We start from the raw sequence: 27,601 nt of genomic DNA on the forward strand, positions 1-27,601 counted from the left end.
TGTTATCTATGCAAATATGTATAAATGTCATTCAGTTGGGCTGAGTTCAAGGGATTCTCATTTCTGTGGAGTTCTATATAACTAGTAGGGATGCACCGAATCCCGGATTCGGTTTGGGGTTCGGGCCGAATCCAGCCTTTTTTTGATGGATTCGGTTTCGTCCCAAACGGAATCCGAATCCTAATTAGCAGAAATTTGCATATTCTAATTAGCATCCGTAAAGGGTTACAATTTAGGGCGTGGCAACTTTTAAGCCTTCACGATCCTAATTAGCATTTGGATTCGGTTCGGGACTCGGCAGAATCCATCAGGGTGGGTTTGGGGGTTCAGCAGAACCCAAAAAAGTGGGTTCGGTGCATCCCTAATAACTAGTTAGGCTGAATATGCAAATGTACTGTATGAAAATGCAGAAGCTGTAAGAGAATAGTTAGGTAATCAGCAAAAACATAAAATAATTTTCAAAAAATTTCAGGGGCGAGGACCTCAGCGATGGTCTGGGTAGAGGGATGTCAAGTATTAATACCAGACTATAGAAACCGCTGTGATCTAAAAAACTAATATTCTGTATCAAAAATTCTATAAGAAAGGTTATTAGGATACCTTTCCTTTTATATTATGCATTTATTAATTATTATTATGAAACGCTGAATACTTATGTAATTCACTTATTTTGTAACATTAAATTTGTTGCCTCAAACATATATATATATATATATATATATAACAAGAACAAACGGAGCACACCCTATTGAAATTCAAATCCCCAGGGTGCCAGCAAAAAAAATTTAAAGCAAGAGAATGAGCTGCACACACCAGGACTTGGCAAAAATATAATAAGTTTATTCAGGGCTGCCATCAGAAATCACGGGGCCCCTCACAACAAAATTTTCTGGGCCCCACCCATCCAAGCCCCCAATGGCCCCTCCCACACCCCCAATGGCCCCTCCCATCAATACAAGGGACACACAGGCATTGGTAGCGAGGGCCCACTAAAACCTTGGTAGCCAGGGCCCCCCCTAAAACATTTGTGGCCAAGGATTACGTTTTGCATTAGTGCCAGTGCCACTAAAACATTGCTAGCCTGCCCAGGGCCCCCTAAAACATTGGTGGTCCTCCCCCAGTGTCCCCATACAATGGCCCGCTCTCCGCTGCTTCTTGCCGCTCCCCCCCACCACCACCACCCCACCCCACAGAATCCTCCTGCTTCTTCCAGGGTCCCCCAAGCATCCTGCTGCTTCCTTCAGGGGCCCCCCCAAGCATCCTCCACCTTCCCCCAGGGCCCCCCCAAGCATCCTCCACCTTCCCCCAGGGCCCCCCCAAGCATCTTCCACCTTCCCCCAGGGCCCCCCCAAACATCCTCCACCTTCCCCCAGGCCCCCTCCAAACATCCTCCACCTTCCCCCAGGCCCCCCCCAAACATCCTCCACCTTCCCCCAGGGCTCCCCCAAGCATCTTCCACCTTCCCCCAGGCCCCCCCAAACATCCTCCACCTTCCCCCCAGGCCCCCCCAAACATCCTCCACCTTCCCCCCAGGCCCCCCCCAAACATCCTCCACCTTCCCCCAGGGCCCCCCCAAGCATCCTACACCTTCCCCCAGGGCCCCCCCCAAGAATCCTCCAGTCCTCTTCCCCCCCCCCCGCTGCCAGCATCTTTTTGCATCCTCCTACTCCCCTGCGACAGTTGCCCAGGGCCCGGGCGTTTAAAGGGGGCCCGGCCGGGCTCCGTTACTGTTATTGCTGGTATCCGCTGTGATGTCCCGAACTCGCCACTACATGTGCGCTTTTATAGGGTTGCGCCCCGTGCGTGTGACGTCAGTACGCACAGGGCGCAACCTTATAAAAGCGCACACGCAGCAGGGAGTTCGGGACATCACAGCGGATACCAGCAATAACAGTAACAGAGCCCGGCCGGGCCCCCTTTAAACGCCCGGGCCCGGGACAACTGTCCCCCCTGTGCCCCCCTGATGGCGGCCCTGAGTTTATTTAAGAAAAGAGATCCAACATTTCGAGCACTAACTGTGCTCTTCCTCAGGGAGGAAGAGCACAGTTAGTGCTCAAAACGTTGGATCTCTTTTCTTAAATAAACTTATTATATTTTTGCCAAGTCCTGGTGTGTGCAGCTCATTCTCTTGCTTTATATATATATATATATATATATATAATATATATATATATATATAATATATATATATATATATATATATATATAGATGAAACACATTTTTAACCCAGAATCATTAAGGCAAAATCTAAAAAAAAAAGAAAAAAAAAAGAAAATGAAAAATCTATGATAACTGGTCCACTTAACCTTATATACGTGTTAAAATATTTAATTAATAATCATTATTTATTATAATAAATATTCTAAAGGGAACAGTCCAGGAATGTGTGGTGATCCAGGAATACCAGCACACGGTTCACGACTTGGAAATGATTTCAAGATCAAAAGCTTGTTCCGCTTTTCTTGTGAGATGGGATACTCTTTGAGGGGCTCCATGGAGAGAACATGCATGTCAAATGGATCCTGGTCTGGGATTCAGCCATCATGTGAATGTAAGTATTAACAGAAGTGATGAGCGAATCTGTCCCATTTCGCTTTGCCGAAAAATTTGCGAATCTTTCAAAAGAAAAAAATGTTGCACTTCAAAATAAAACTGTCGCCCCTGACAATTCTTTTGACGTGTGACAATTCTTTTGATGCGACATGCGGCAAATTTTTTCATCTGCTTCGCAAAAAAATCCGCCAATGGTGAAACACTGAAATTCGCCGCAAATCCATGCCTGGCAAAACATTTCGCCCATCACAAATTAACAGTCAAAGGAAGATATAAAGGGGGAAAATTTTATCTCAGTTGCATCCATAATACAATTTAGGCTACACATAAAGTTTCAGATTGTTGATTTTACACAATTTATTGAACAGCAACTAAGCTGAAGATTCTGTTTTAAGAAGCTTTTCTCAATTATAGAACTTATAGAAAAAAAGAAAATATTTTAATAGTAAACACATGTATATACTTGGTTTTGAATTGGTAAAAAACATATTTACGATGTAACCAAAGCTAAGCGATGAACGAATCTGACCCAATTGCGAGTATGCAGGTACAGCACAACTTTTTTTTGATGCACATAACTTTTTTTGACATGTCCGCAGCTTTTTTTACACAACCACAAATTTTTACCAGCAAAGTTTTGCGGAAGTTTTGTGAAAAAATCACCAATAGCAAATTGCAGAATTTCACTGTGAATCCATGCCTTTTGAAAAAATTTGGTCATCGCTACTGAGTTAGAGAGAGAAAATTGCTATAATGTTTTCAACTGTCAAAAAGGTTATTTTTAGAATCTACAGTATTGTCAGTGAGTACCTCAATGAATATGTCCCATGGGTGCCACTTGCTGGTGGGTCCCAGAATAGACGATTCTTTGGGGCAGATTAGTAAATATACATATATATGTACGTACATACGCTTTTTTAGTTTTTTCTTTGCTTGTAATCACAATAAAAGTAAACAAAGATTTCAAGGTATTTGTTTCATTTTCATATTCGTTCAATGATTATTTCATTTGTGCTTTTTATAATTACATTTTTTAATAAATACATACAGTAGTATTATGAAATAAAAGTATATGAAGAGAGCATATGCAAGATAATTTTTATTATTATAACAAACAATTTGTCACTAAAAGGCTGGCTTTCATTACTTTGCAGTAGCGTGTGAATTCTTTTTCACCACATTTATAGTAGAAATAAGGTTATAATCACATAATATTTGGATAGTTTGTCATATAATCAAAAGAGATTTAAATAATTTCAAATCAGGTTACTTGTGCTAATCTCATATGTCATTTCTATGCACATGTGTTGATCTTAACTTAATCTTTTTGACAGCGGTATCCTGTGGAAATCCTGGTTCTCCAGCCAATGGCATGATAATTTACAGTGATGGGATACTTTTCTCCAGTTCTGTCATCTATGCCTGTTGGGAAGGTTACAAAGCAACAGGGTTAACTACTCGACATTGTACTGCCAATGGAACCTGGACTGGCAGTGTTCCAGATTGTTCAGGTCAATAATCAATCCTCTGTCATAATAGATTAGAAGAGTGTCAGTTGGTATTTTATTTATACAGAAAATGAATATTGATTTCCTCTTCATCTCTCTACTTTCACTTTCCCTCCTTTTTTGACCTTTACACAATGTTTTTGTTGTTGGCACTTTACAAGTCATGGTTTTTTAACATAAACTATATTAACTTGCAGCTTAACAGTTGGTACATTGAAATTCTATCATATGTATTGTACTGACTATAACAGTACAAAGTTCTCATTCATGGAAGGAAAGTCTTAAAAGGATTTTTATACTTGTTTAAAATAATCCTCCTATGGAACAATGGTTTAAAAAAACAAACAAGCAAAAAATATAAGGCCTTTTGAGATTTGTGTGACATATGCAATATTACCAATTAATGAAATTACACCATTTTCCATCATACGAAAACCTAAATCACTTGTTGAAATATATTCTGGCTATGATTTTAATTAATAAATCCACATAATTTCCTTTATTTTTCATTTAAAGGGTAGAAAAAAATTTGTGGCTTTTTTACCATTTACCTTTTACCATGTAGTCAGGCAAGTTTGTTGTAATAGAAATAATTAACCTTTACTGATCTGTATCCACTTTACAGATGAGGAAAAGTTAATTATACACAGGCTTTAGGCTGATGCCACACGTGGCGTAGGGCTGAATTTTTCGGCAAGCGGAAAAACGCTTGCTGAAAATTCAGCCCTACGCCTCCTACTTGTGCCTGCACCTGAATGAATGGAATACGCTCGGGTGCAGGCACATGTAGCCGATATACGCATGAAAACGCGTGAGAATGCAAAGTCTCGCGTTTTAATGTGTATATCGGCTACATGTGCCTGCACCCAAGCATATTCCATTCATTCGGGTGCAGGCACAAGTAGCAGGCGTAGGGCTGAATTTTCGGAAAGCGTTTATCCGCTTGCCAAAAAAATCAGCCCTACGCCACGTGTGACTTTGCACTTAATAAATACCAAAAATGCAAGTTTTTGAACCATAACTTGAATTTTGGGAGTTTTAGCACAAATTTGAATTGTGAAAAAAAATCAAAATCAAAAGTTGATAAACCACCCCCTTAATTTCTACATAACTAAAAGTAGTATAGCATGAGAATTTTGCAGCAATTGAAAAAAGAAGCATCTAAAATCTCTTTTATTCCTATAGCAAATGTAGCAATTATCATAATATACCATAAAATCCATCTAAAAAGATTAGTTTATAATCTTATTTGATGTTATCTTTTTAGTAGCTATTGAGTATGCTAATCTGAAATGCTATATTGCTTGACTGTGTTTTGGTTTATATTTAATTTACAAAGCAATATCGTTGAAAACAAATGTACTTTTTTCCTCTACAGTAATTACTTGTGAAAATCCAGGCCCTATTGCTAATGGTATTCAGCAGGGAAAAGATTTTACCTTTAACAAGACAGTCAATTACCACTGCAATCCTGGTTATATGATAGACCCTCCTGTATCAACTGCTTTGATGTGTAACAAAGATGGAACCTGGAATCAGACTAAGCCCACCTGTAAAGGTTTGTAAAAATCTGCATTGCTTTAGCATTGTAAGAAATGTTTGAGGTGAAGTGGCAAATGGTTCAAGTGGATAGGCTCAATTAATACAATAAAATGTCTAATCTGCCTACATTTTTCTATCAATTTCAAATGCTTCCCACCCCCCCCCCCCCACCCTTCCACCTAAGATTCACAGTGTTCAATAGTATAATGAGTCAATATATCTAGCAAGGGAGAAGAAGCAGAATTAAGAAAAATACACTTCACAAACACAAATTAGATGGAGGTCTTAGCTACCCATACTTTGAGTCTTGCTACCAGGCCTGCATTTTATTTTGTGTAATAGAATACAACAGTTTGAATTCCCCTGTACATTGGAGAACATTAGAAAATGTGTGGGTTAATAATACTTCATAATCTACTCAGGACCAAAACTAGACTCTCTCGTGTATTACTCAGTACCACAATTTTGGTATGGTTAGCTCTTAACTGTAAACTGAACCTGGTTCCCCACCACCTTCAATGCTGTAATGTAAGTAGTCTCAATAAACGTGAATATGAAAACAAATAAGAAAGATAATGTTCTCTCTGTAGGTCTTATCTAAAGAGAGAAGAGAAAAAATGAAAGTTTAAGGTTAGAGGAAGATAGGGATGTGGAGGGGTGGATTTGAAAGCAGAAGAATGTATTGTAGGAATGCTTGGCCCAGATGGTTACATTTTAGTAATAACTAGCACATATTCGATTCTCAATATAGAACCAAAGACATTTATTTAGAGGTGTTCTTGTGTAGGCTAACTAAAATGTAACAGTTCTTCAAAATGTTAGATTTTATTAATTTTGCTGATCTATTTCTTAACAATATGGGAAGGTAAGTATTTCAAGTGTAAGTGGATCACATTTTTAAAACATTTTTGAAATTGGGTTGTGACCTTTGCTAGGAAATTACAGCAGCATGTATGATTGGTCATCACTAATTTCAAACTTACTTAAGTCTCAAACTTATATTTGTAACAACCTGTACATGTTACAGCTCATAATTCAACACTTTTGGTGCTGAAAATCATAATAAAATTAAATATTTACACTTAAATATCATAATAAACATTTTTATACACTTAAGAATATTATTGTTTTAATAAATGTCTCTCTGTTAATAAAAAAGCCATCAGTTGTGGCCTGCCTCCTCAAGTGGCCAATGGAAAACTGGAGGGATCAGACTATAGCTGGGGATCAAGTATCAGCTATACATGCATAGAAGGCTACCAACTCTCAAGTCCAACTGTTCTTTCATGTGAAGGAAGGGGAGTGTGGAGAGGAGAAATTCCCCATTGTTTACGTAAGTTAAGAATTGTCTGTTCTAATTTTAATTGTTATATGACATTTTAATTATTTTAGGTACTACAGGTATGGAATCCGTTATCTGGAAACAAATTACCTAGAATACTCCAAATTATGGGAAGTCCATCTCCCATACACTCCATAAGTGTTTTCCTTTTTTATTATTTTTTCTTATTATTTGATCCCAATCAATATATAATTAATCTGTATTAGAAGCAAAATGATCCTGTTGGGTTTATTTTATGTTTTAATGATTTTATAGTTGATAATGCAGCCGATTCCCTAAGGTACGAATCCGAATCATGAAATCCTATCATTTCTGATGATCGCAAATGTCACAAAAATTATTTTCATTTGAATACGAAAATGTTGTACTTATGATCCGAAAGTTCAGAAATTTTCAAATTGAAACAACTGTTTGCGAATGGCGATCCAATAGTCACAAAATTTTTGTATCCAAACAATTGTAAATGGCGCGAAAACCTTTCTGACTTTGAACCTTCAGTGCATGAACTTGGAAGCCTCCCACAGGACTCAATGGCACTCTCCAACCTGACCCAAAGAAAAAGTCACAATACCGGAGCTTGAATGAATCTGAAACTTTCCTACTACTTGCGACAAATACGATTGTTGCGCAAATTGTCGCAAAGTACGAAAATGTTGCGCAAATTAACAAAAAAATCGTAGAAAATATGCACAGTTTTAAAACTTTGAAAAAATATGAATTTTTAGTATTCGGACTCAATCGTACATTGATAAATGGGCCCCTTATAGTATAGTATAGTATTGTACACAAAAATCCCTTCTCTGAAAAAGCCCAGGTCCCAAGAGTTCCTATACCTGTATTTACCTGTAGTACAAAAAAAATTGTCAACTATCAAGTTTTATGAAAAAAATAAATATTCTTGACATTTTTTTTTACTTAATAGCATGATTTGCACAAATTGCATAATAAGTACAGAATAGTATCTAAATAGGGTACTATTTAGATACTATTCTGTACTTATTATGCTAATAATGTTAAAAAACAGTACCAGAACAATTCTTTCTATGCATGGGCAGAGAAGTTTTTCTATAATTTTTTATATTTTATTTTTATTAGCTGTGTTTTGTGGTGAACCTGGGACTCCCTCTGAAGGCATTCTTAATGGAAAAAGTTTCACCTTTAATTCAGAAATTTTCTATCAGTGCCACTCTCCATTTATTTTGGTTGGCTCTTCAAGAAGAATTTGCCAGGCCGATAGTAGCTGGAGTGGAATACAGCCAACTTGTGTTGGTAAGGGTATTCAGTTTTATTTGTACATAATTATCTAATATCTACCCAGGGTTATCAGCAGAGACAATGTTTATATAGGCTGGATCCTTTTTGCAAAAAGTACATTTAAAAGTAGTGTTTGTTTTGTTTATGTAGTTATTGTTCCTAACTCAATGTGTTTTACTTTACTATGTTATATATTTAAAAGGCATACATCATATTAGGCTTTAAGCATGCACTACTTTTCCACATCAGCTTTAGAGAAAGTTTTTAGCTTTTTTTTAGACTGCTTGCAATTTAATACCATATCAATGCAGTGCACATGCTGTATATGTCTCTTTTCCTTTGGGATTGGAACTTTACTATAGGAAAATCATTCCTTGAGGCTTCCCTAATCTTCTCAGTTATATATAGAAATGAACGAAAGGATTTGCCAAGTATCAAAATTCTCCTAGTTTAATAGAGTCTAAATTATTTTAGGAACAATTTCAGTCAATGATTTTGAAGAAAACCACATTATTCATGCCATTTCTTTGTATGTAGGATTTTGTATGATTCTGAGACTAATAAAAGAGTGATATAATATAATGCTGATTTAAATGAATATAAAATGACAAATATCAAGATAAATATCTTAATATTTTTCATTTTATATTCATTTAAATCAACATTATATTTTTTATCTTACATTAATTTAATTCAAAATTCACATCTTTAAAAGTACATGACATTTTAGTATTTCAGTTTTTATTTTAAAATTTTGTAACTGAAAAAGTAAACTGTAATTCTTTAGTATAGTATAGAATATCAATTTGTATTTGCAAAAAAATAGTCTAATTTAATTTTTTTTGTAGTTTTCACTACATTCACTTTGTGTGTGTAAAACTGACACAATTTTTTTTTTAGTAAAATGCTTTTTTGACAGTTCCTCCATTTTATTTTGATTTTGATGAAGTGAACTGAGCTGTGAAGGAAAAAAAACAGCAATATGATTGACTATTTCTATGGAAACCCAGTGTGATGTTCATTTTTTGCATGCATTTTAGATCCAACTCATAACACCTGCAGAGACCCTGGTACTCCACATTATGGCATGCAGAACATCTCCAAAGCTTTTGAGGTAAATAAGGAATAATTTTGATGATAATTCAGTGTATGCATTCATTTAATTAGAAGATTTTTTTTTCTAATTAAAGTACATTTGATGTATTTCGGTTTTCTAAGGCAATACAGATCATGTACATATTTTCTGCATAAAAATGTTATTATATGCTGTGCATTTAGTTGCTGTAACAAAAACATATTTTGTGACAATATTTGTTTGCATTTTAATATAATGCAGTAAAGACTAGATTAACATAGCCATTAATATAACCAGTTTGCAAAGGCTATGACAAACATAGTAGTTGCTTATTTACAACTTTTTTTGCTCCCTATTTTTAAAGTTCAAAAAAATAAACATGCACTTACACATGCAGAAATAAAATATATATCTCTAACGAACAGGATTACGAAATTCCAGGTACATAGTTAAATAGTTACGTTGGGTTGAAAAAAGACCGGTTCATCAAGTTCAACCTTTTCAAGTGAACCCAGCACACAAATAAACCTATACTGACCTACACATACACTTACATACATAATCCCTATATACCAACATCAATACCAATTGTAGATTGTAGTATCGCAATAGCCTTCGATAGAATGCTTATTCAAGACAGCATCCAAGCCCCTCTTAAAGGAATTAACAGAATCTCCCATAACAACATCACTTGGAAGGGCATTCCAAAACCTCACTGCCCTCACTGTGAAAAAATTACCTACTCTGCTTTAAATTAAAGTTCTGTTCCTCTAATCTAAAGGCGTGGCCTCTGGTGCGCTGATCCTTTTTATGGGAAAAAAGTACATCCCATCTCTGTTTATAATCCCCTCTTATGTACTTATAAAGAGTAATAATGTCCCCTTGGGGGAACGTGTCCTGCATGGTGACGGAGTAAGACAAGCTAAGTGAGAGCTCTTCTACTAAGTTATCCTGAACACCTCCTGTGTCCAGAGGGCAGCCTTAATTTTTTCCTACTGGCTCAATTATTGATTCAAGGATGGGGAAGTACGGACCAAAACAAAAAACTATGGAACAGTTTGCCAAGAGAGGTGAGTCAATCCCACCATAACCTGAAGTGCTTTAAACTGATCTTGGGGCTCAAATATTACTGTCAGCAATAGCAGAATCTCACACCGCACTGTCTACACAAATAGAGGAATTGAAAGTAGACCTCTTTATACTATGGACTAATGTGCAAACGATTTAGGAATGTGTCAGAGAAATGGAAGTCCATATCTCGGCTATAGAAGATGCCCAATTCCCAGTACCAGAATAGCTTTGCACACTAACTCAACAAGTAAAGCAACAGGCAGGACTATGAAAATTGGCAATGCTGCAACAATATTCGCATTGTGGGGCTGCCTGACGATGACAATCCAATTGTGTTTATAGAGGCTTGGCTCAAGGACAAGTTTGATGCTCTCTCAGCACTTTGTGGTAGAAAGGGTGCATAGAGTACCTGGCCAGCCTCAATGCCTTTGTGCTCTACCAAGGCCTTTTCTGCTGCAGTTAATGAACTACTGGGACAGAGAATACTTACTGCTGCTGCTTATAGGCCAATCTCCCTACTCACCTGTGATAATAAAATTTTAGCTAAAGTTCTTGCTTTGAGATTGGTCCAAGTTATTGAAACATTGATTCACCCAGTTCATGCCGGGTAAAGCCTTTGCAATTAATATCCGTAGACTCTACACTAACATTGAATATGCAACTCTCACTGAGAATAATGGTGTTATTAGAAAAGCCTTTGATTCCCTGCAGTGTAATTTCTTTTGGGCCAAAAGAATATCAAAATACCCTCCTCCTTCCTGCTAAGCAGAGGTACAAGACAAGGCTGTCCCATCTCCCTCTATTTATTTGCTAAAGCAATTGAGCTACTTGCATGTATAATTAATGACAAGCAAAATTTTTTTCCAATCATAGCTTTTTTTTTGCAAAATGGCTGCAACAATTTGGCGCAAAAAAAAAATTGCAGAGTGAGGGAAAAGTTGCATTAAAAAAAGTTGTGGTCATGTTTAAAAAAAAAAAAAAGTCAAGGTCATATCAAAGAAAGTTGCACCCGCCAAAAAAGTTGCATGGTAGCCACTTTCCACAATTTTTTTGCTGATTTGCTAATTTTCTGCAGTTTTGGGAATCTTTCTGCAAATCGAAAAGGGACAGATTCGCTCATGACTATGTGTGATTTGTAATAATCAAGAAATAAAAGGCTGGTTGGTTGAGGAATTAGAGGAGAAATTCTCCCTCTATGTGGATGATACATTGGAATACCTTAAGGACACCCACCGGTCACTTGAAACGATGTTGTGTGTGGTTGACTTATTGGCAGCGCTCCTGAAATAACTGTCAACTGGTCCAAGTTCCCTCTAATGCCCGTTGGCCCACCTTTAACAGTACTCTAGTCTCCTAGACAAAATGAACGGTAGGTGGGGGACTTTAAAGAGTGAGTTCAGGGATCTAGGCTCTAAGATTAGGCAAAGGTCCTCCAATGTCATATTTTGCCGGTGCCACGTGCAAGTTTAGGGAGACAGCGGGAGCTTAGGGAGCTAAATGCGTGGCTAAAGTCTTGGTGTAGGAAGGAAGGGTTTGGGTTCCTAGAGCACTGGGCTGACTTTTCCTTGGGGTACAATCTATACAGCCCTGACGGATTGCACCTCAATGGAAGGGGGTCTGCTGTGCTAGGGGAGGGAATGGTTAAGAGGTTGGAGGAGTGTTTAAACTAGACAAGGGGGGGGGGGTGAGCTAGAATACTATGGGAAAGTTAGCGTAGACGGGGTAGGGGGACTAGCAAAGGGTTGTGGGGGAGGAGTGAGGGGGGCATATAGTTTATCAGATAAGGAGCTTCCGTTACAAGGAAAGCAGTCTCATAATTGCCTTAGCTCTAATTCTCCCTTAGCTAATGTAAACATCAGAGGGAGAAGTAATAATCTCCGCTGCATGCTGGCTAATGTGCGTAGCTTGTCGGGTAAATTAGGGGAGCTGCAAGCTATTGCATGTATTGAAAATTATGATTTAATAGGTATCACTGAGACCTGGTGGGATGATAAATGCGACTGGGCTGCGAATTTAAATGGTTATACACTTTTTAGGAGGGACAGAGAGATTAAAAAGGGTGGAGGGGTTTGTCTTTACGTAAAGTCAGATTTAAAGCCATGTAATAAAGACATTACCAATGAAAATGTCGAATCTCTTTGGGTAGAAATTTCAGTAGGGCTGAAGGTCACAAAGAAAATGATCATTGGTGTATGCTATAAACCACCCCGTATAGATGAGGGGGATGAGGCCCAGCTATTGTTGCAAATGGAGGAGGCTTCAAAACTGGGTCAAGTTGTTATTATGGGGGACTTTAATTATCCGGACATTGACTGGAGTAATGGGGTGGCTAAGTCAGAAAAAGCTAGTAGGTTTGTAAATATGCTAAATGACAACTTTTTATTTCAGGCGGTTCAAGAACCCACTAGGAATGACTCTATTTTGGACCTGGTGATATCTAATAATAATGAACTCATCTCTAACATTTGTGTGGGTGAGCATTTGGGGAACAGTGATCACAACATGGTCTCCTTTGAGATAATGCTGCAGAGACAGCGCTATAAGGGAGTAACTAAAACGCTCAATTTTAGACGTGCAGACTTTGCCAGAATAAGGGCATCTCTGCAATGTGTCAACTGGGAAAGGCTTTTCATGGGGTTAGACACAGAAGGAAAATGGAACATCTTTAAAACATGGCTTTGTAGGTATACACAACAGTATATCCCCCTTGTAAGCAAGGAGAGGCATCGCAAAGCAAAACCTTTATGGCTGAATAATAGTGTTATTGTCGAGGTTGGTAAGAAAAAACGTGCTTTTAGGGCATTCAAGTTAGCTGGGACAGCAGAAACTTTCATCAGGTACAAGGAAGCAAATAAAGCATGCAAAAAAGCTATCAAGCAAGCTAAAATAGAAATGGAAAGGGATATTGCAGCTAGGAGTAAAAAGAATCCAAAATTATTTTTTAATTATGTGAATAGTAAAAAAATGAAGCAAGAAGGGGTGGAAACTTTATTATCAGGGGGGGGTAAGTTGGTTGATGAGAACGGGGAAAAAGCTGAAATTTTGAACTCTTATTTTTCATCTGTCTATACATCTGAGGAGCCAGATAATGAAGGCTTCCCTTGTAATATGCCCAGTTCTAGTAATTTAGCTACTGACGCATGGGTCACTCGGGAGGAAATTCAAAAGAGACTTGAACATGTAAAGGTAAACAAAGGTCCAGGGCCGGATGGGATTCATCCCAGGGTATTAAATGAGCTGAGCGCTGTGATTGCCAAACCTCTTCACTTAATTTTTCAGGATTCATTGAGGTCTGGCATGGTGCCGAGAGACTGGCGGATTGCTAATGTGGTGCCATTATTTAAAAAGGGATCCCGTTCTCAGCCTGAAAACTATAGGCCTGTTAGTCTGACATCAGTAGTAGGAAAACTTTTGGAAGGGGTAATAAGGGATAGGGTACTTGAATACATTGCAGTTCACAATACTATTAGTTTGTGCCAGCATGGTTTTATGCGTAACAGATCTTGCCAGACTAATTTAGTCGCCTTTTATGAGGAGGTGAGTAGGAACCTTGATGCTGGAATGGCAGTTGATGTCATCTACTTGGACTTTGCTAAAGCGTTTGATACAGTACCTCACAGAAGGTTAATGATCAAATTAAGGAATATTGGCCTAGAACATAATATTTGTAATTGGATAGAGAACTGGCTGAAGGATAGAGTACAAAGAGTGGTTGTAAATGGAACATTTTCTAATTGGACCAGTGTGGTTAGTGGAGTACCGCAGGGGTCAGTCCTTGGTCCTTTGCTTTTTAACTTGTTTATCAATGACCTGGAGGTGGGCATAGAGAGTACTGTTTCTATTTTTGCTGATGACACAAAATTGTGCAAAACTATAAGTGATTTGACAAAATTGGAAAACTGGGCAGCAAACTGGAAAATGAGGTTCAATGTTGATAAGTGCAAAGTTATGCACTTTGGTAGAAATAATATAAATGCAAACTATCTACTGAATGGTAGTGTGTTGGGGGTATCCTTAATGGAGAAGGATCTAGGGGTTTTTGTTGATAACAGGTTGTCTAATGCCAGGCAGTGTCATTCTGTGGCTACTAAAGCAAATAAAGTGCTGTCTTGTATAAAAAAAGGCATTGACTCAAGGGATGAGAACATAATTTTGCCCCTTTATAGGTCCCTGGTAAGGCCTCACCTTGAGTATGCAGTGCAGTTTTGGGCTCCAGTCCTTAAGAAGGATATTAATGAGCTGGAGAAAGTGCAGAGACGTGCAACTAAACTGGTTAAGGGGATGGAAGATTTAAACTATGAGGTGAGACTGTCGAGGTTGAGGTTGTTTTCTCTGGAAAAGAGGCGCTTGCGAGGGGACATGATTACTCTGTACAAGTACATTAGAGGGGATTATAGGCAGATGGGGGATGTTCTTTTTTCCCATAAAAACAATCAACGCACCAGAGGTCACCCCTTTAGATTAGAGGAACGGAGCTTCCATTTGAAGCAGCGTAGGTGGTTTTTCACGGTGAGGGCAGTGAGGTTATGGAATGCCCTTCCTAGTGATGTGGTAATGGCAGATTATGTTAATGCCTTTAAGAGGGGCCTGGATGAGTTCTTGATCAATCAGAATATCCAAGGCTATTGTGATACTAATATCTACATTTAGTATTAGTGGTTGTATTTATAGTTTATGTATGTGAGTGTATAGATTGGTAGGTGTGGGTTAGGTGTGCTGGGTTTACTTGGATGGGTTGAACTTGATGGACACTGGTCTTTTTTCAACCCTATGTAACTATGTAACTATGCAACATCCCCCACGGGTTAAGCAATTTAAACATCTAGGAATACAGATCAAGTCACCTGAGGTATTTCTGTTGGGACACATTGATCAAATAATCCCTCATCCATACATACGTAAACTTTTCTGGTCATCACACATAAGGGCGAACTACAGGAGCCTCCCTCCTTGTCACTCTGGAAAAAACTTGTAAATAACGCTCTTCCTATGTACAAAATGACTTACCAGAGCAGAAGCTGCCCTGCAAAATTTAACAAAATCTGTGACCCATGGACTACCTGTAAAGAAACCACTACAGAACAGAATAGTAATCAGTCGGAAGTTGATCTTTGTCATAATGTGGACCTCCTAATTGGTAGCATCCTACTACCCTTCCTGCTCATTTTTTAATTATTTGTTTTTATTATTAAAAATGCAAAAATAAAAACTATTTAAAAAATAATGTCCCCTCGCAAGCAGCTTTTTTTCCAGAGAAAAACAACCCCAACCTTGACAGTCTAACCTCATAGTTTTAATCTCCATCCCCTTTACCAGTTTAGTTGCGCCTTTCATTAATATCCTTCTTAAGGACTGGAGCCCAAAACTGCACTGAATTCTCAAGGTGAGGCCTTACCAGAAACCTAAAAAGAGGCAAAATTTTGTTTAAATCCCTTGAGTCAATGCCCTTTTTTATGCAAGACAGCAATTGCTTTATTTTTATGTATTTTATTTGCTTTAGTACCTACTGAATGACATTGCCTGTAATAAGACAACTTTTACAAAACCCCCAGAGCCTTCTTTATTAAGGATACCTCCAACACACTACCACATGTAACTCGCGTTTATAGTATTTCTACCAAAGTACATAACTTTGCACTTTTCACCATTGAACTTTATTTTCCACTTTGCTGCCTATGGCAGATGCACTTACTGCCAGGTGTGCACCACTCAAACAAATTGGTATTTTAGATCAATCCACGCCTCGCATAGAAGTGTGCCCTTAAATTAACAGGGTAGCTGCTCCAGGTTCAAAAGTATGTGTGTAAAATGTATTATTACCTAGTTCCTAGATTTCAAATAAGAAAGGACTTGAATAATAATTTTTAATCTATTTTTAGGTATTGTAATTTCCAGTCCAATGAAAGCAGATGATATAGCACAGGCCTAGAAGTAATACTTTATGCCATTTTGCTATTACAATATAACATCAGTCATAATATATATGGAAATGCGGTTACTTTGTTGGGTTTTAAGTTCCTTATTTTGACAGAGTTTAAATGTTTAATTTATGCATTTTTATATATTTGAAGAATATGTTACAATGACAGCCTAGCTTGTTTCAGCTGTCTTCTTTAATAATGTTTGGAATATACATTCTGCTGCTTGTTAAAAAGAAAAAGACTATAGCAGACTCATTTATGTGCCTCATTATCATCTAAATAGCTATGCTCAGTTATACTTTAGACTAAGTTTATGACTTATTTGTGGTATTCTTATGTTTTGAAGATTGGAAGCACCGTCTTCTTTAGATGTCGAAAAGGCTACCATATCCAAGGCTCAACTACACGTATTTGTTTTGCTAATTTAACATGGAGTGGAACCCAGCCAGAATGCATTTGTAAGTACCATTAAAGCTTGCATAATTTACTATGCTTTATGTTTTCCTCACTTACAAAAACAGCCAAACACATGAATAACAAATTAAAACTGGAAGTTGTTTGTAATATTCAATGCAATTTAAAGGAAAATAATAATCTATCCAATGTATTATTAAAAATAAGAATAAATGAAAATTTAAGAAGCAAAATCTGGACGACTGTAGTCTAAAGTGCTGTTTAAGTAGTTTTTTTTTTTTAGTCTTGATCCATGGTTTTTTCCATGTTCACAATTGGATTTTTTACTGTAATTACATTTAAGGTGAGGTGATTTACAGTAGATCTAAGGAGGTCAAGCCAGAATTAGTATGGTTTGAGAGGTTTTAAGTTGCGCTATCATATAGAAGTAGTTATATACACAGGTTTTATTAAAACTGTAAAACTTTATACACTGTATTCAGTGTTTTTATTATTCGTTTTCTCCACCAAATGTGCAGCTCATGCATGCAGACAGCCAGAAACTCCTGCATATTCAGATGTAAGAGCAATAGATCTACCTACACTAGGATATACTTTACTATATACGTGTCAGCAAGGATATTTTCTTGCTGGAGGATCAGAACATCGAACTTGTAAAAGTGACATGAAGTGGACTGGGAAGCCACCTATTTGCAAAAGTGAGTATTTTTCCAAGGCTGAGTCTGAAGGAATAAAGTGTTTTGTGGGCTTTTGATTTGGTGTTGGGTGAAAAATGTCTATCTATCCTAGACAAACATTTATACATGTATAAGATCTAAAAGAACTCACATTATCTGTCTTTAATCCGCTTTAAAGGAATACTGTCATGGGAAAACATTTGTTTTATATTTAATTTTAAATGGGTCACACTTAACTGCTGCACTGCAAGATGGAGTCACCCCCCTCCCTTTCCCCCCCAGCAGCCGATCAGCAGAACAATGGGAAGACAGCGAGATGGCAGATCTCAGTAGATATCAGAATAGCACTGAATAGTAAGAAATCCAAGTACGGCTTGGGACTCCTCCAGTTACAGTTAATATCCCTTAAACATACTTATAGTAAACATAGTAATTATGTCCTGTCACTAGGGCCTTTTTTCCAGAGAAAACAACCCCAACCATGACAGTCTAACCTCAAAGTTTAAATCTTCCATCCCTTTTACTAGTTAAGTTGTACATCTTTGCATTCTTTCCAGCTTAATAATAATAATAATATACTTCTTAAGGTCCGGAGCCCACAACTGGACTGCATACTTAAAATGAGGCCTTACCAGAGGCCTATAAAGAGGCAACGTTATGTTTTCATCACATGAGTTAATGCCCTTTTTTCTACAAGACAGAACTTTATTTGCGTTAGTAGCCATGGAATGAAACTGCCTGGAATTAGACAACTTGCTATCTATAAAACTCCTTAGATCCTTCTCAGTTAAGTGCATAACTTTGCACTTTTCAACACTGAACTTCATTTATCATTTTGCTGCCCAGTTTTCCAATTTTGTCAGATTGCTCTGCAAAATGGCAGCATCCTGCATAGAATTGATAGTTTTGCGCAGTTTAGTATCATCAGCAAAAACAATTTAAACAATGTGACATGCTGACTGCCTGTACACATAATTTTTGGGGGAAATTAGCTATGGTAGGCAAGTATGCAGAAGATCTGGAGCATAAGAGAGGGACACAACTTCTTCAGGCATAACACAGGTTTATTAAGGGCCAACTCTTCCCATCATAAACATAAGTAAGTTCACAAACAGTTCAGGGTTATTGTTTGTTGCTTCTTCAGGGTTCTCACGTTCCAAGGTTACTTCTACCCTCTGGAACCTTTACAGGGTTTCTCACTGTCCCTGGCGACTTTCACACATCTGTGGTGACTCACACTCATGAACACTCAGGCTTCACTTTAAGCCTTGCTGACTCTTCTCAGCTCTCATCCACCTGGTCACGACTCCCTCTTCTCCTCCCAGTGTCAGGAGGCACTCCCAGCTCCTCTGGGAGTTCCTAACACAGGCAGGAAGCCTTCCTGCTCTGAGAGTGACCTACGCTGAGTCAAGAACCAATCTCCAACTCAGCCCCCCACTGTGTAATCCCACAGCCCTTTTATGCGCTGCTCACCTGCAGCCTTCCTAATCCAGTAATTTAAACACAGCATTACCTGCTGCAAAACCAGGTATTTTACCTGGTGCTACTTGTATCCCACCTTCAACACTGGTGGAAAATACACCAAACAATGATCCTTTTCATTGTATCTCTCACAACAAGTTAAAAGGTAAAGGATCAAGGGCTTACCCCTGAGGTACTCCACTAACAACACTGGTCCAATTAATGTTAATGTTCCATTAACTACAACTCTCTGTAATCTATCCTTCAGCCAGTTCTCTATCCAGGTACAAATATTATGTTCCAGGCCAATATCCTTTAATTTTATCATTAACTTTCTGTGTGGTACAAATGTAGGGATGCACTGAATCTGAATCCTTAAAATCATGTGACTTTTTGTTACATAAACACCGAAGTTGAACATTTTTCACCGCTCACACTTTGTGCACGGTTCTCTTTACCCCTTCCTTATCCTAATTTGCATATGCAAATTAGGATTTGGTATTCGGCCGAACATGTTACAAAGGATTCAGGGTTCGGCCTGATCCTAAAATAGTGGATACGGTGCATCCCAAATCAAATGCTTTAGCAAAATCAAGGTAAATGACATCCACTGCCACCCTAGAGTCAAGGCTCCTGCTCACCCCCTCATAAAAGGCAATTAAATTAGTCTGGCAAGATCTGCTACACATAAAACTATGCTAGCACAAATTCATAGTATTGTGATTTGCAGTGTATTCAAGTATCCTATTCCTTATTACCCCTTCAAAAAGTTTTCCTACTACTGATGTCAGACTAACAGGCCTATAGTTTTTAGGCTGAGAATGGAATCCCTTTTTAAATAACGGCACCACATTAGCAATTCATCAGTCTCTCTGCACTATGCCAGACCTCAATGAATCATGAAAAATTTATGTTTATTACATGTTCAAGTCTTTTTTTTTATTTCTGACTGAGTGACCAACAGTAGTTATATTACTAGAATCTATTAAAAGGGAAGCCTTCATTAGCTGGTACCTCAGATGTGTAGAAAAATATGAGTTAAGAATTTCTGCTTTTTCCCTGTTCTTTTTAACTATCCGACCATGATAACAAGGGCCCCACCCCTTCTTGCTTCATTTTGTTTACTCTTTACATATTTTGAATATAATTTTGGATTCCTTTTACTACTAGCTGCAATACCCCTTTCAATCTCTATTTTAGCTTGCCTGATAGCTTTTTTTTGCATGCTATTGTTAAAGAAAAGCTGAAGTAACAGACCCCACACACAGAAAATTGATCATTGTATGGCTCATACTGCAAAATGACTTAAAAGATGCAATAAACTTACAATATCTTATTACTCTTATGTAAATGCATGACTTTCTATTCATATATGATATATTGATATGTTTCTTTCATAGTTCTTTCATGAACTGTTTAACATAGCAGTTGTATTTAGGACAATACACTCATGTATATTTATACATTGGTTTATAAACTGCAATATAGCAAGTTGTTGGTTGGTTGGCCAGTGTTTTAGTTTGTGTACAAACCTTTATCTTTTTATTTTCAAGTTAAAGGGATTAGAGAGCTAAATGCAACTGCAACCAAAACTCCAGGTATGTTCAGTCATAATTATTTTACATTGCTGTGTATGCTTTGTTTAAATTTTAGTGCTAAAATATGAATCTACTGAAACAAGTACCTGTAATTATGGTTATGATTACTTTATGTTAGAGAATATTGTATTTTTCTTTAGATCAGAAGCCGTTTGCATATTAGAGGCTAATACAAGCTTATACCAGGTTTAAAGTTTTTCATGGCAAAGTTGAATTCTGAAACATGAATATTTGAGATTTATAAAGTGAACTGTATTTTCAAAATACAAACTTTTTTTTTAAATTCTAGCTTTCAAAATTGATTTGAAATTTGATTAATTGAAAATAAAGGGTATAATATGATTTCAGTCGATTCAAATAGTTTTTCATGTTTTTAAATCTCCACCATTACGACTCTCTCGTTTGTCTGTATGATATCAATGCTCTATACCTCCACAGTGCCCTAGTGCTTTAAGCAAGGATAAGGAATAATTCAGGCAGGCATTTCAGCAATTAATCAAGGCTTAGAATCTAATTTTATTTTATTTTTGAAGTAGGCAGCAAATACAATGTATAACTGAGGAAGGGCCAGCAGATTCCTGAAGTGATCTATTAGTAAAACTGATTGCTCGAGCCATAGTTAATGTGTCCCTTAGTGTATGGTATTCTATTACTAAGAATTCACAAGATATGGAAAATAATGTAGCAGTTTTCTTATTTTTAATTTCAAATAAACAAAATGAATTATCTATATGCACAATAAGTAATGCCTTATTAATATACAATAAATACAGATTGTATATACTGTACCACACATTTACATATATCTAACTAGTGATGTACTGTATCCTGGTGCTAGAAAATATTTATTTATGTATAGTTTTAAAGCTGTACCTTTTCTTCTTTAAATTTTCTGTCAGTCTAATATAAAATCCTGCAATTTCAGTTCCCTCTGATGTTTTCAGTATACATTCTGTGTGGAAAGGATTTTATGAGTATCTTGGAAAACAACATTCAGCAACCTTAACTATTGATTGGTTCAATAACACAAGCAGCAGAGTAAATGGAACATTTTTAGATACTTACAACATCGAACTGAAATTATCAGGTAGGTTTGAAGACTGTTACACTATTGTGATTTATAGAACCATAGTAAATACATTAGCAAATCAAATAATCAACAATAAATCAACAAATAAATAATGAAGGATGTTCCATTCTATTTTAACCCTTTCACTGCCAGCCGATTTGTCCCAAAAGTGAACATCTACTGCCAAGCCGTTTTTAGACATTTTGCACTCATTACATTTGCTTCGGTTTCTTGACAAGAAAACCTACATGAAATTAAGCATGTTATATATCGTTTTTTCCGGAACGAATTGGGCTTGAACATTATAATAAAATTTTGTACTTTTTCTGGAGATTTAACACATTTTTTGAGTGAAATATGTTAAAAAAAAAGTGAAATAAAGAAAAAAGTATTTTTATTTTGTGTTTTTTTTCCAAGAACCATTACATTAACTTACAAAAATTTTACTGTTTGTAAAAGCCCTGCTTCTGCTGAATCCAACAATACCAAATATGTGTTGGTAAGCCACTTTTCTTGTCCAGAAGACACCCCAATAATAAAACAGCGTTTTGTGCAATTTTACATCGAAAAAAAAGCGAAAAGGCCATCTCTATTTTAACATGGCATATCTTATGACAGAAATGGAATACCCTCATAAGTCACACATTTTTAGAAACTGCACACCTCTATATTTTTAGTTGTGGTGTAGTTTTTGCTCTAAATGTAGCTCCTGTCATACAGATAGCGTAAAAACATATACCATATTTTAATTTTTTTTTTTTTTTTCTGAAACACTATCACCGTCACAAAGTCCAAAGTAAATTTGAGAATAAAACACCAATGAAAATTTTCAAATGAAGGCAGGTTATGAAAGAACAAGTTATCCCGAGTAAAACGATACCCCACATGCATGGGTGCACCTAAAGACACGGCCTCCAAACAGCCCAAAACAGGGGCAATGCATAAGGGCAATTTCAGCTGGAAAGTTTGGAGCTGCGCTCTAAGTGCACTCCATGCAGTTTTTCAGTCTAAACACCCCCTTACTTGTGAAATACCCCCACAAACTATATGTTTTCTGAAAGTGCACATCTGTAGCTATTCAGCAGCGCCATTCTTGCTTTCCTACATGCAGAATTGTGGACGCAGTTCTCCGTAGAAGTTTGCAGTTTGGCCTGAAATAAAGAAAAAAAAAGATCCAAAGTTAGATTTCTCCCCAAAATTGCCATAGCAACAAAAAAAAAAACACTAGAATATCAATCTACAACTTGTCCTGAACAAAACAATACCCCACATGCATGGGTGCACCTAAAGACACGGCCTCCAAACAGCCCAAAACAGGGGCAATACACAAGAGCAATTTCAGCTCGAAAGTTTGGAGCTGCGCTCTAAGTGCACTCCATGCAGTTTGTCAGTCTGAACACCCCCTTACCTGTGAAATACCCCCACAAACTATATGTTTTCTGAAAGTGCACACCTGTAGCTATTCAGCAGCGCCATTCTTGCTTTCCTCCATGCAGAATTGTGGATGCAGTTCTCCGTAGAAGTTTGCAGTTTGGCCTGAAATAAAGAAAAAAAAAGATCCAAAGTTAGATTTCTCCCCAAAATTTCCATAGCAACGAAAAAAAAACACTAGAGTATCAATCTACAACTTGTCCTGAACAAAACGATACCCCACATGCATGGGTGCACCTAAAGACACGGCCTCCAAACAGCCCAAAACAGGGGCAATACACAAGAGCAATTTCAGCTCGAAAGTTTGGAGCTGCGCTCTAAATGCACTCCATGCAGTTTGTCAGTCTGAACACCCCCTTACCTGTGAAATACCCCCACAAACTATATGTTTTCTGAAAGTGCACACCTGTAGCTATTCAGCAGCGCCATTCTTGCTTTCCTACACGCAGAATTGTGGACTCAGTTCTCCGTAGAAGTTTGCGGTTTGGCCTGAAATAAAGAAAAAAAAAGTACCAAAGTTAGATTTCTCCCCAAAATTGCCATAGCAACGGAAAAAAAACACTAGAATATCAATCTACAACTTGTCCTGAACAAAACGATACCCCACATGCATGGGTGCACCTAAAGACACGGCCTCCAAACAGCCCAAAACAGGGGCAATACACGAAAGTTTGGAGCTGTGCTCTAAGTGCACTCCATGCAGTTTGTCAGTCTGAACACCCCCTTACCTGTGAAATACCCCCACAAACTATATATTTTCAGAAAGTGCACACCTGTAGCTATTCAGCAGCGCCATTCTTGCTTTCCTACATGCAGAATTGTGGACTCAGTTCTCCGTAGAAGTTTGCAGTTTGGCCTGAAATAAAGAAAAAAAAAGGTCCAAAGTTAGATTTCTCCCCAAAATTTCCATAGCAACGGAAAAAAAACACTAGAATATCAATCTACAACTTGTCCTGAACAAAACGATACCCCACATGCATGGGTGCACCTAAAGACACGGCCTCCAAACAGCCCAAAACAGGGGCAATTCACGAAAGTTTGGAGCTGCGCTCTAAGTGCACTCCATGCAGTTTGTCAGTCTGAACACCCCCTTACCTGTGAAATACCCCCACAAACTATATATTTTCAGAAAGTGCACACCTGTAGCTATTCAGCAGCGCCATTCTTGCTTTCCTACATGCAGAATTGTGGACTCAGTTCTCCGTAGAAGTTTGCAGTTTAGCCTGAAATAAAGAAAAAAAGATCCAAAGTTAGATTTCTCCCCGAAATTGCAATAACAACTAAAAAAACCTGCCCAATTTAGCCCCAAAATATATTCTATTTACCTTTATCTGTTTAGTTGAACATCTTTTGACTGTATAGCTTCATCTGTATTCCTGCGAATCTTCGGGTGATGCGAGGAGGTGGTGAAAGGGAGTCATTGCCCCCACCGAGTAATGACAACCAGCGGGGGCAAGTGGCTAGGGTTAGGCAGGAGAGGCTTCTGCCTGGCACCCCCCAATTGTTGCACCCTAGGCAGGAGCCTCTAGGGCACCAGTTTTGCCCCCCCATACACAATACACCCATAGAAAGTGCACCCAAAGACAGCACCCCCCATACACATTGCCCCCCATAGACAATACCCCCATACACAGTGCCCCCAATTGCCCCCATACACAGTGCCCCCATAGACAATACCCCCATACACAGTGCCCCCAATTGCCCCCATACACAGTGCCCCCAATTTTCCCCATACACAGTGCCCCCCATACACAGTGCCCCCCATACACAGTGCCCGCCATACACAGTACCCCCCATACACAGTACCCCCCATACACAGTACCCCCATACACAGTACCCCCCATACACAGTGCCCCCCCATACACAGTGCCCCCCCCATACACAGTGCCCCCCATACACAGTGCGGTAATCTATTACAGAAATGCGGGACATTATTGCATAAGTTGCATAGCACCACAATTCTGAAAAAAGCTGAATGCCTGCACCAAGAACAAAATATATATTGCCCAAAATAAAGGCCTCAATATCTGCATTGAAAGCTGAGCTAATGAGTTTTGAATTTGCCAGTTTCTCTCCAACCAAAAGAGCTATGCCATCAGAACAATACTATTACTCATAATAAGGAGAAAGACTACAATTAGCATAAGTGTTGAAATGTAAACTCCCATCTACCAACAAACTATAACTTTCTTTTCACTACTGCAAACAAAGACCCTAACTGTGCAAAAATAATAAAAAAAATATTCCATGGAGAGCTAATACTGTACACTAGTAAAACCTAAAATGTCACCCAGAAATACATATAGCCGTAGCAACTGCCCTGAAAGGGTAGCTTATGAGGTGTCCGTAAAAAAAAAAACCTTGTGGCATCAGCAGGGGAGATGAAATCATCTGCAGGCAAGATGAAACATCATGATCATCACGCACCACAAATTTTTAGGAGCCCAGTCCGTCACGCAACACCTCAGTTGGCTATACATAACCTAACATAACATTTTAGGTAAGGAAACAACCAAATTAACCATGACATAAAATTCTGACCTGAATACATAAACCATAAGGCTACTATATTAATTTTGCACAAAGCGGGATGCCAATAATTATTATAAATTCCATCAGTGCACAACAATTTATTACCCTTTCAATAGTGCAGACGAGTATGGTATATTTCAAAACATGGTTTGAAACATAACCCGGGGTTGCGAGGGCACTTAGGGCAGTAGTACCGTGTATCTCGTCTTATACCCCTTTTGCGGCACACTCTGCAAGCTTTCTGGGCAAACACTTTTCCAGGTGTGGGTGGAAGCGTATCAATAAAGTGCTTCCCAATCAATCGGGCCACATTGTCACTAGGGGGCATCTCAGGCACAGTCTCCTCTACACCACTAAACAACAGGGCAGGGATTATCTGCAGCTGGTATTTATAGTAGGATAATTTGCGGCCTGGTACTGCTGCCTTATATACAACGTATGAATTTCGAAGGGCCATTTGAATCAAGTATATACCAACTTTTTTGTACCAGGCCTTAGTTTTTCGAGTGGCGTTGTAGTAATGTTGGAGTTGATCAGTTCTGTCAACGCCACCCATGTACCTGCTGTATTCCCTGCAACAGAGAGGTTTTGTTTTAGGGGGCCTACCAACTCTCTGTACCACAGTTACTGACTCATCGTGGATTGTCGTCAGCATGAATACATTTTTTGTGTCATAATAATTTATGGCAAGGAGCTCATCATTTCTTAGGGCATAAACTTCTCCACGATTAAGGTTTTTGCTGACCAGATCCCTGGGCAAGCCCTTTCGGGTACGATTTATAGTGCCACAGGCTGGGGTATCTAAGCAATATAGGGCAGTGAACAGGGGGATACTAGTGTAAAAGTTATCCACATATAAGTGGTAACCTTGGCCCAAAAGTGGAGAGATGAGCTCCCATACAATTTTGTCACTGACAGTCAAATCAAGGGGACAACCAGGGGGGTCTAATTTGGAGTCCTTGCCTTCATAAATCATGAAATAGCTGGTGTACCCCGAAATGCTTTTGCACAGTTTGTAAAATTTGATCCCATAGCGGGCACGCTTGCTTGGGATGTACTGCCGAAATGCGATGCCCCCTTTGAAGAGGAGAAGTGACTCATCTATACAAATGTTTTGGGAAGGGGTATACACTTCTCCACACCGCTCAGACAGGCTATTTATAAGGGGCCTCAATTTATGCAGCCTGTCATGGCCGGGCACATCAGGGGGTACAGCCGTTGCATTGTTATTGAAATGCAGAAACCGGAGCAGTAGCTGATACCGGTTTCTCGGCATGGTGGCAGAAAAAACAGGGATAGACAACACAGTAGTGGTATCCCAGTAGGACTCCAAAGAATTTGCTTTTATGAGACCCATAGCTAAAGTGAGTCCTAAGAACTTTTTCATTTCGGCAATGTCAGTGGGATGCCATGCCTGCGCTCGAGCATACCTAGGTAGGGGATTATGGGTAAGGTATTGCTCGGCGTATAAATTTGTATAGAGGACCATATCCTGTAGGATGGCCTCAGTGATGTACAATTGAAAAAAATCAATAGGCTCAAAATTCCTGGTGTCCACCTTAACACCAGCGACTGCAGTAAAAGGGGGGATCTCAGGGGGAAAATTACAAGGAGGCCTCCACGCAGGCTCTCCTCCAGCTGCAGCATCAGCCCTATCACCCTCTCCCTCATTTTGCACACTCTCCTCTACCTCCATGGGCTCCTCAAGAGCACTAACCGTGCTACTACTACACCATGACTCCTCAGTAGAGGAGTCACTCTCTGAACCAGGGGGCACATACTCGGAATCAGAGTCACTGAACTCCTCCGAGCTAGAGGCCATGCACAGTGCAGCAGCCTCTTCAACCGAGTACAACTTTCTGGCCATGTTGCCAACAAAATATTTTTTTATAACACCCTAGTCCAAAATCACAAAAAATCAAGTAAATCAGAATATGATCAGAAAAATCTAACAGCTACGCAAAATAAACTACTGCAACACAGGCAAGGCAGACACTAGAAAAAAAAAACAGGTAAGATCTGGCTAAGAAAAAAAGCAGCTTTGGTTTCAAACCCCCCCCCCCTCTAAACCCCCTTGAACTCCTGAACTCCCTAAAAAAAAATACAACCAAGAACAATCAGGAACAATCCAGAACAAGCAAAAAAAAGCAAA

At 38.5% G+C, this 27,601-nt stretch overlaps 1 protein-coding gene across 1 annotated transcript in view; it reads left to right on the plus strand.

Moving 5' to 3' along the window:
- csmd1 (CUB and Sushi multiple domains 1) overlaps positions 1–27,601 on the plus strand; it is a 716,970-nt gene that overhangs the window by 679,230 nt on the left and 10,139 nt on the right. The window contains exons 58-67 of the mRNA XM_031902727.1: positions 2,370–2,552; positions 3,889–4,065; positions 5,441–5,620; positions 6,764–6,937; positions 8,042–8,215; positions 9,241–9,314; positions 16,614–16,725; positions 17,200–17,379; positions 20,373–20,417; positions 21,343–21,504. Of these exons, the coding sequence (XP_031758587.1) occupies positions 2,370–2,552; positions 3,889–4,065; positions 5,441–5,620; positions 6,764–6,937; positions 8,042–8,215; positions 9,241–9,314; positions 16,614–16,725; positions 17,200–17,379; positions 20,373–20,417; positions 21,343–21,504 (1,461 nt within the window). The remainder of the gene's footprint in view (positions 1–2,369; positions 2,553–3,888; positions 4,066–5,440; positions 5,621–6,763; positions 6,938–8,041; positions 8,216–9,240; positions 9,315–16,613; positions 16,726–17,199; positions 17,380–20,372; positions 20,418–21,342; positions 21,505–27,601) is intronic.

Source organism: Xenopus tropicalis, chromosome 5 (assembly GCF_000004195.4).
Source record: "Xenopus tropicalis strain Nigerian chromosome 5, UCB_Xtro_10.0, whole genome shotgun sequence".
NCBI classification, from domain to species: Eukaryota; Metazoa; Chordata; class Amphibia; order Anura; family Pipidae; genus Xenopus; species Xenopus tropicalis.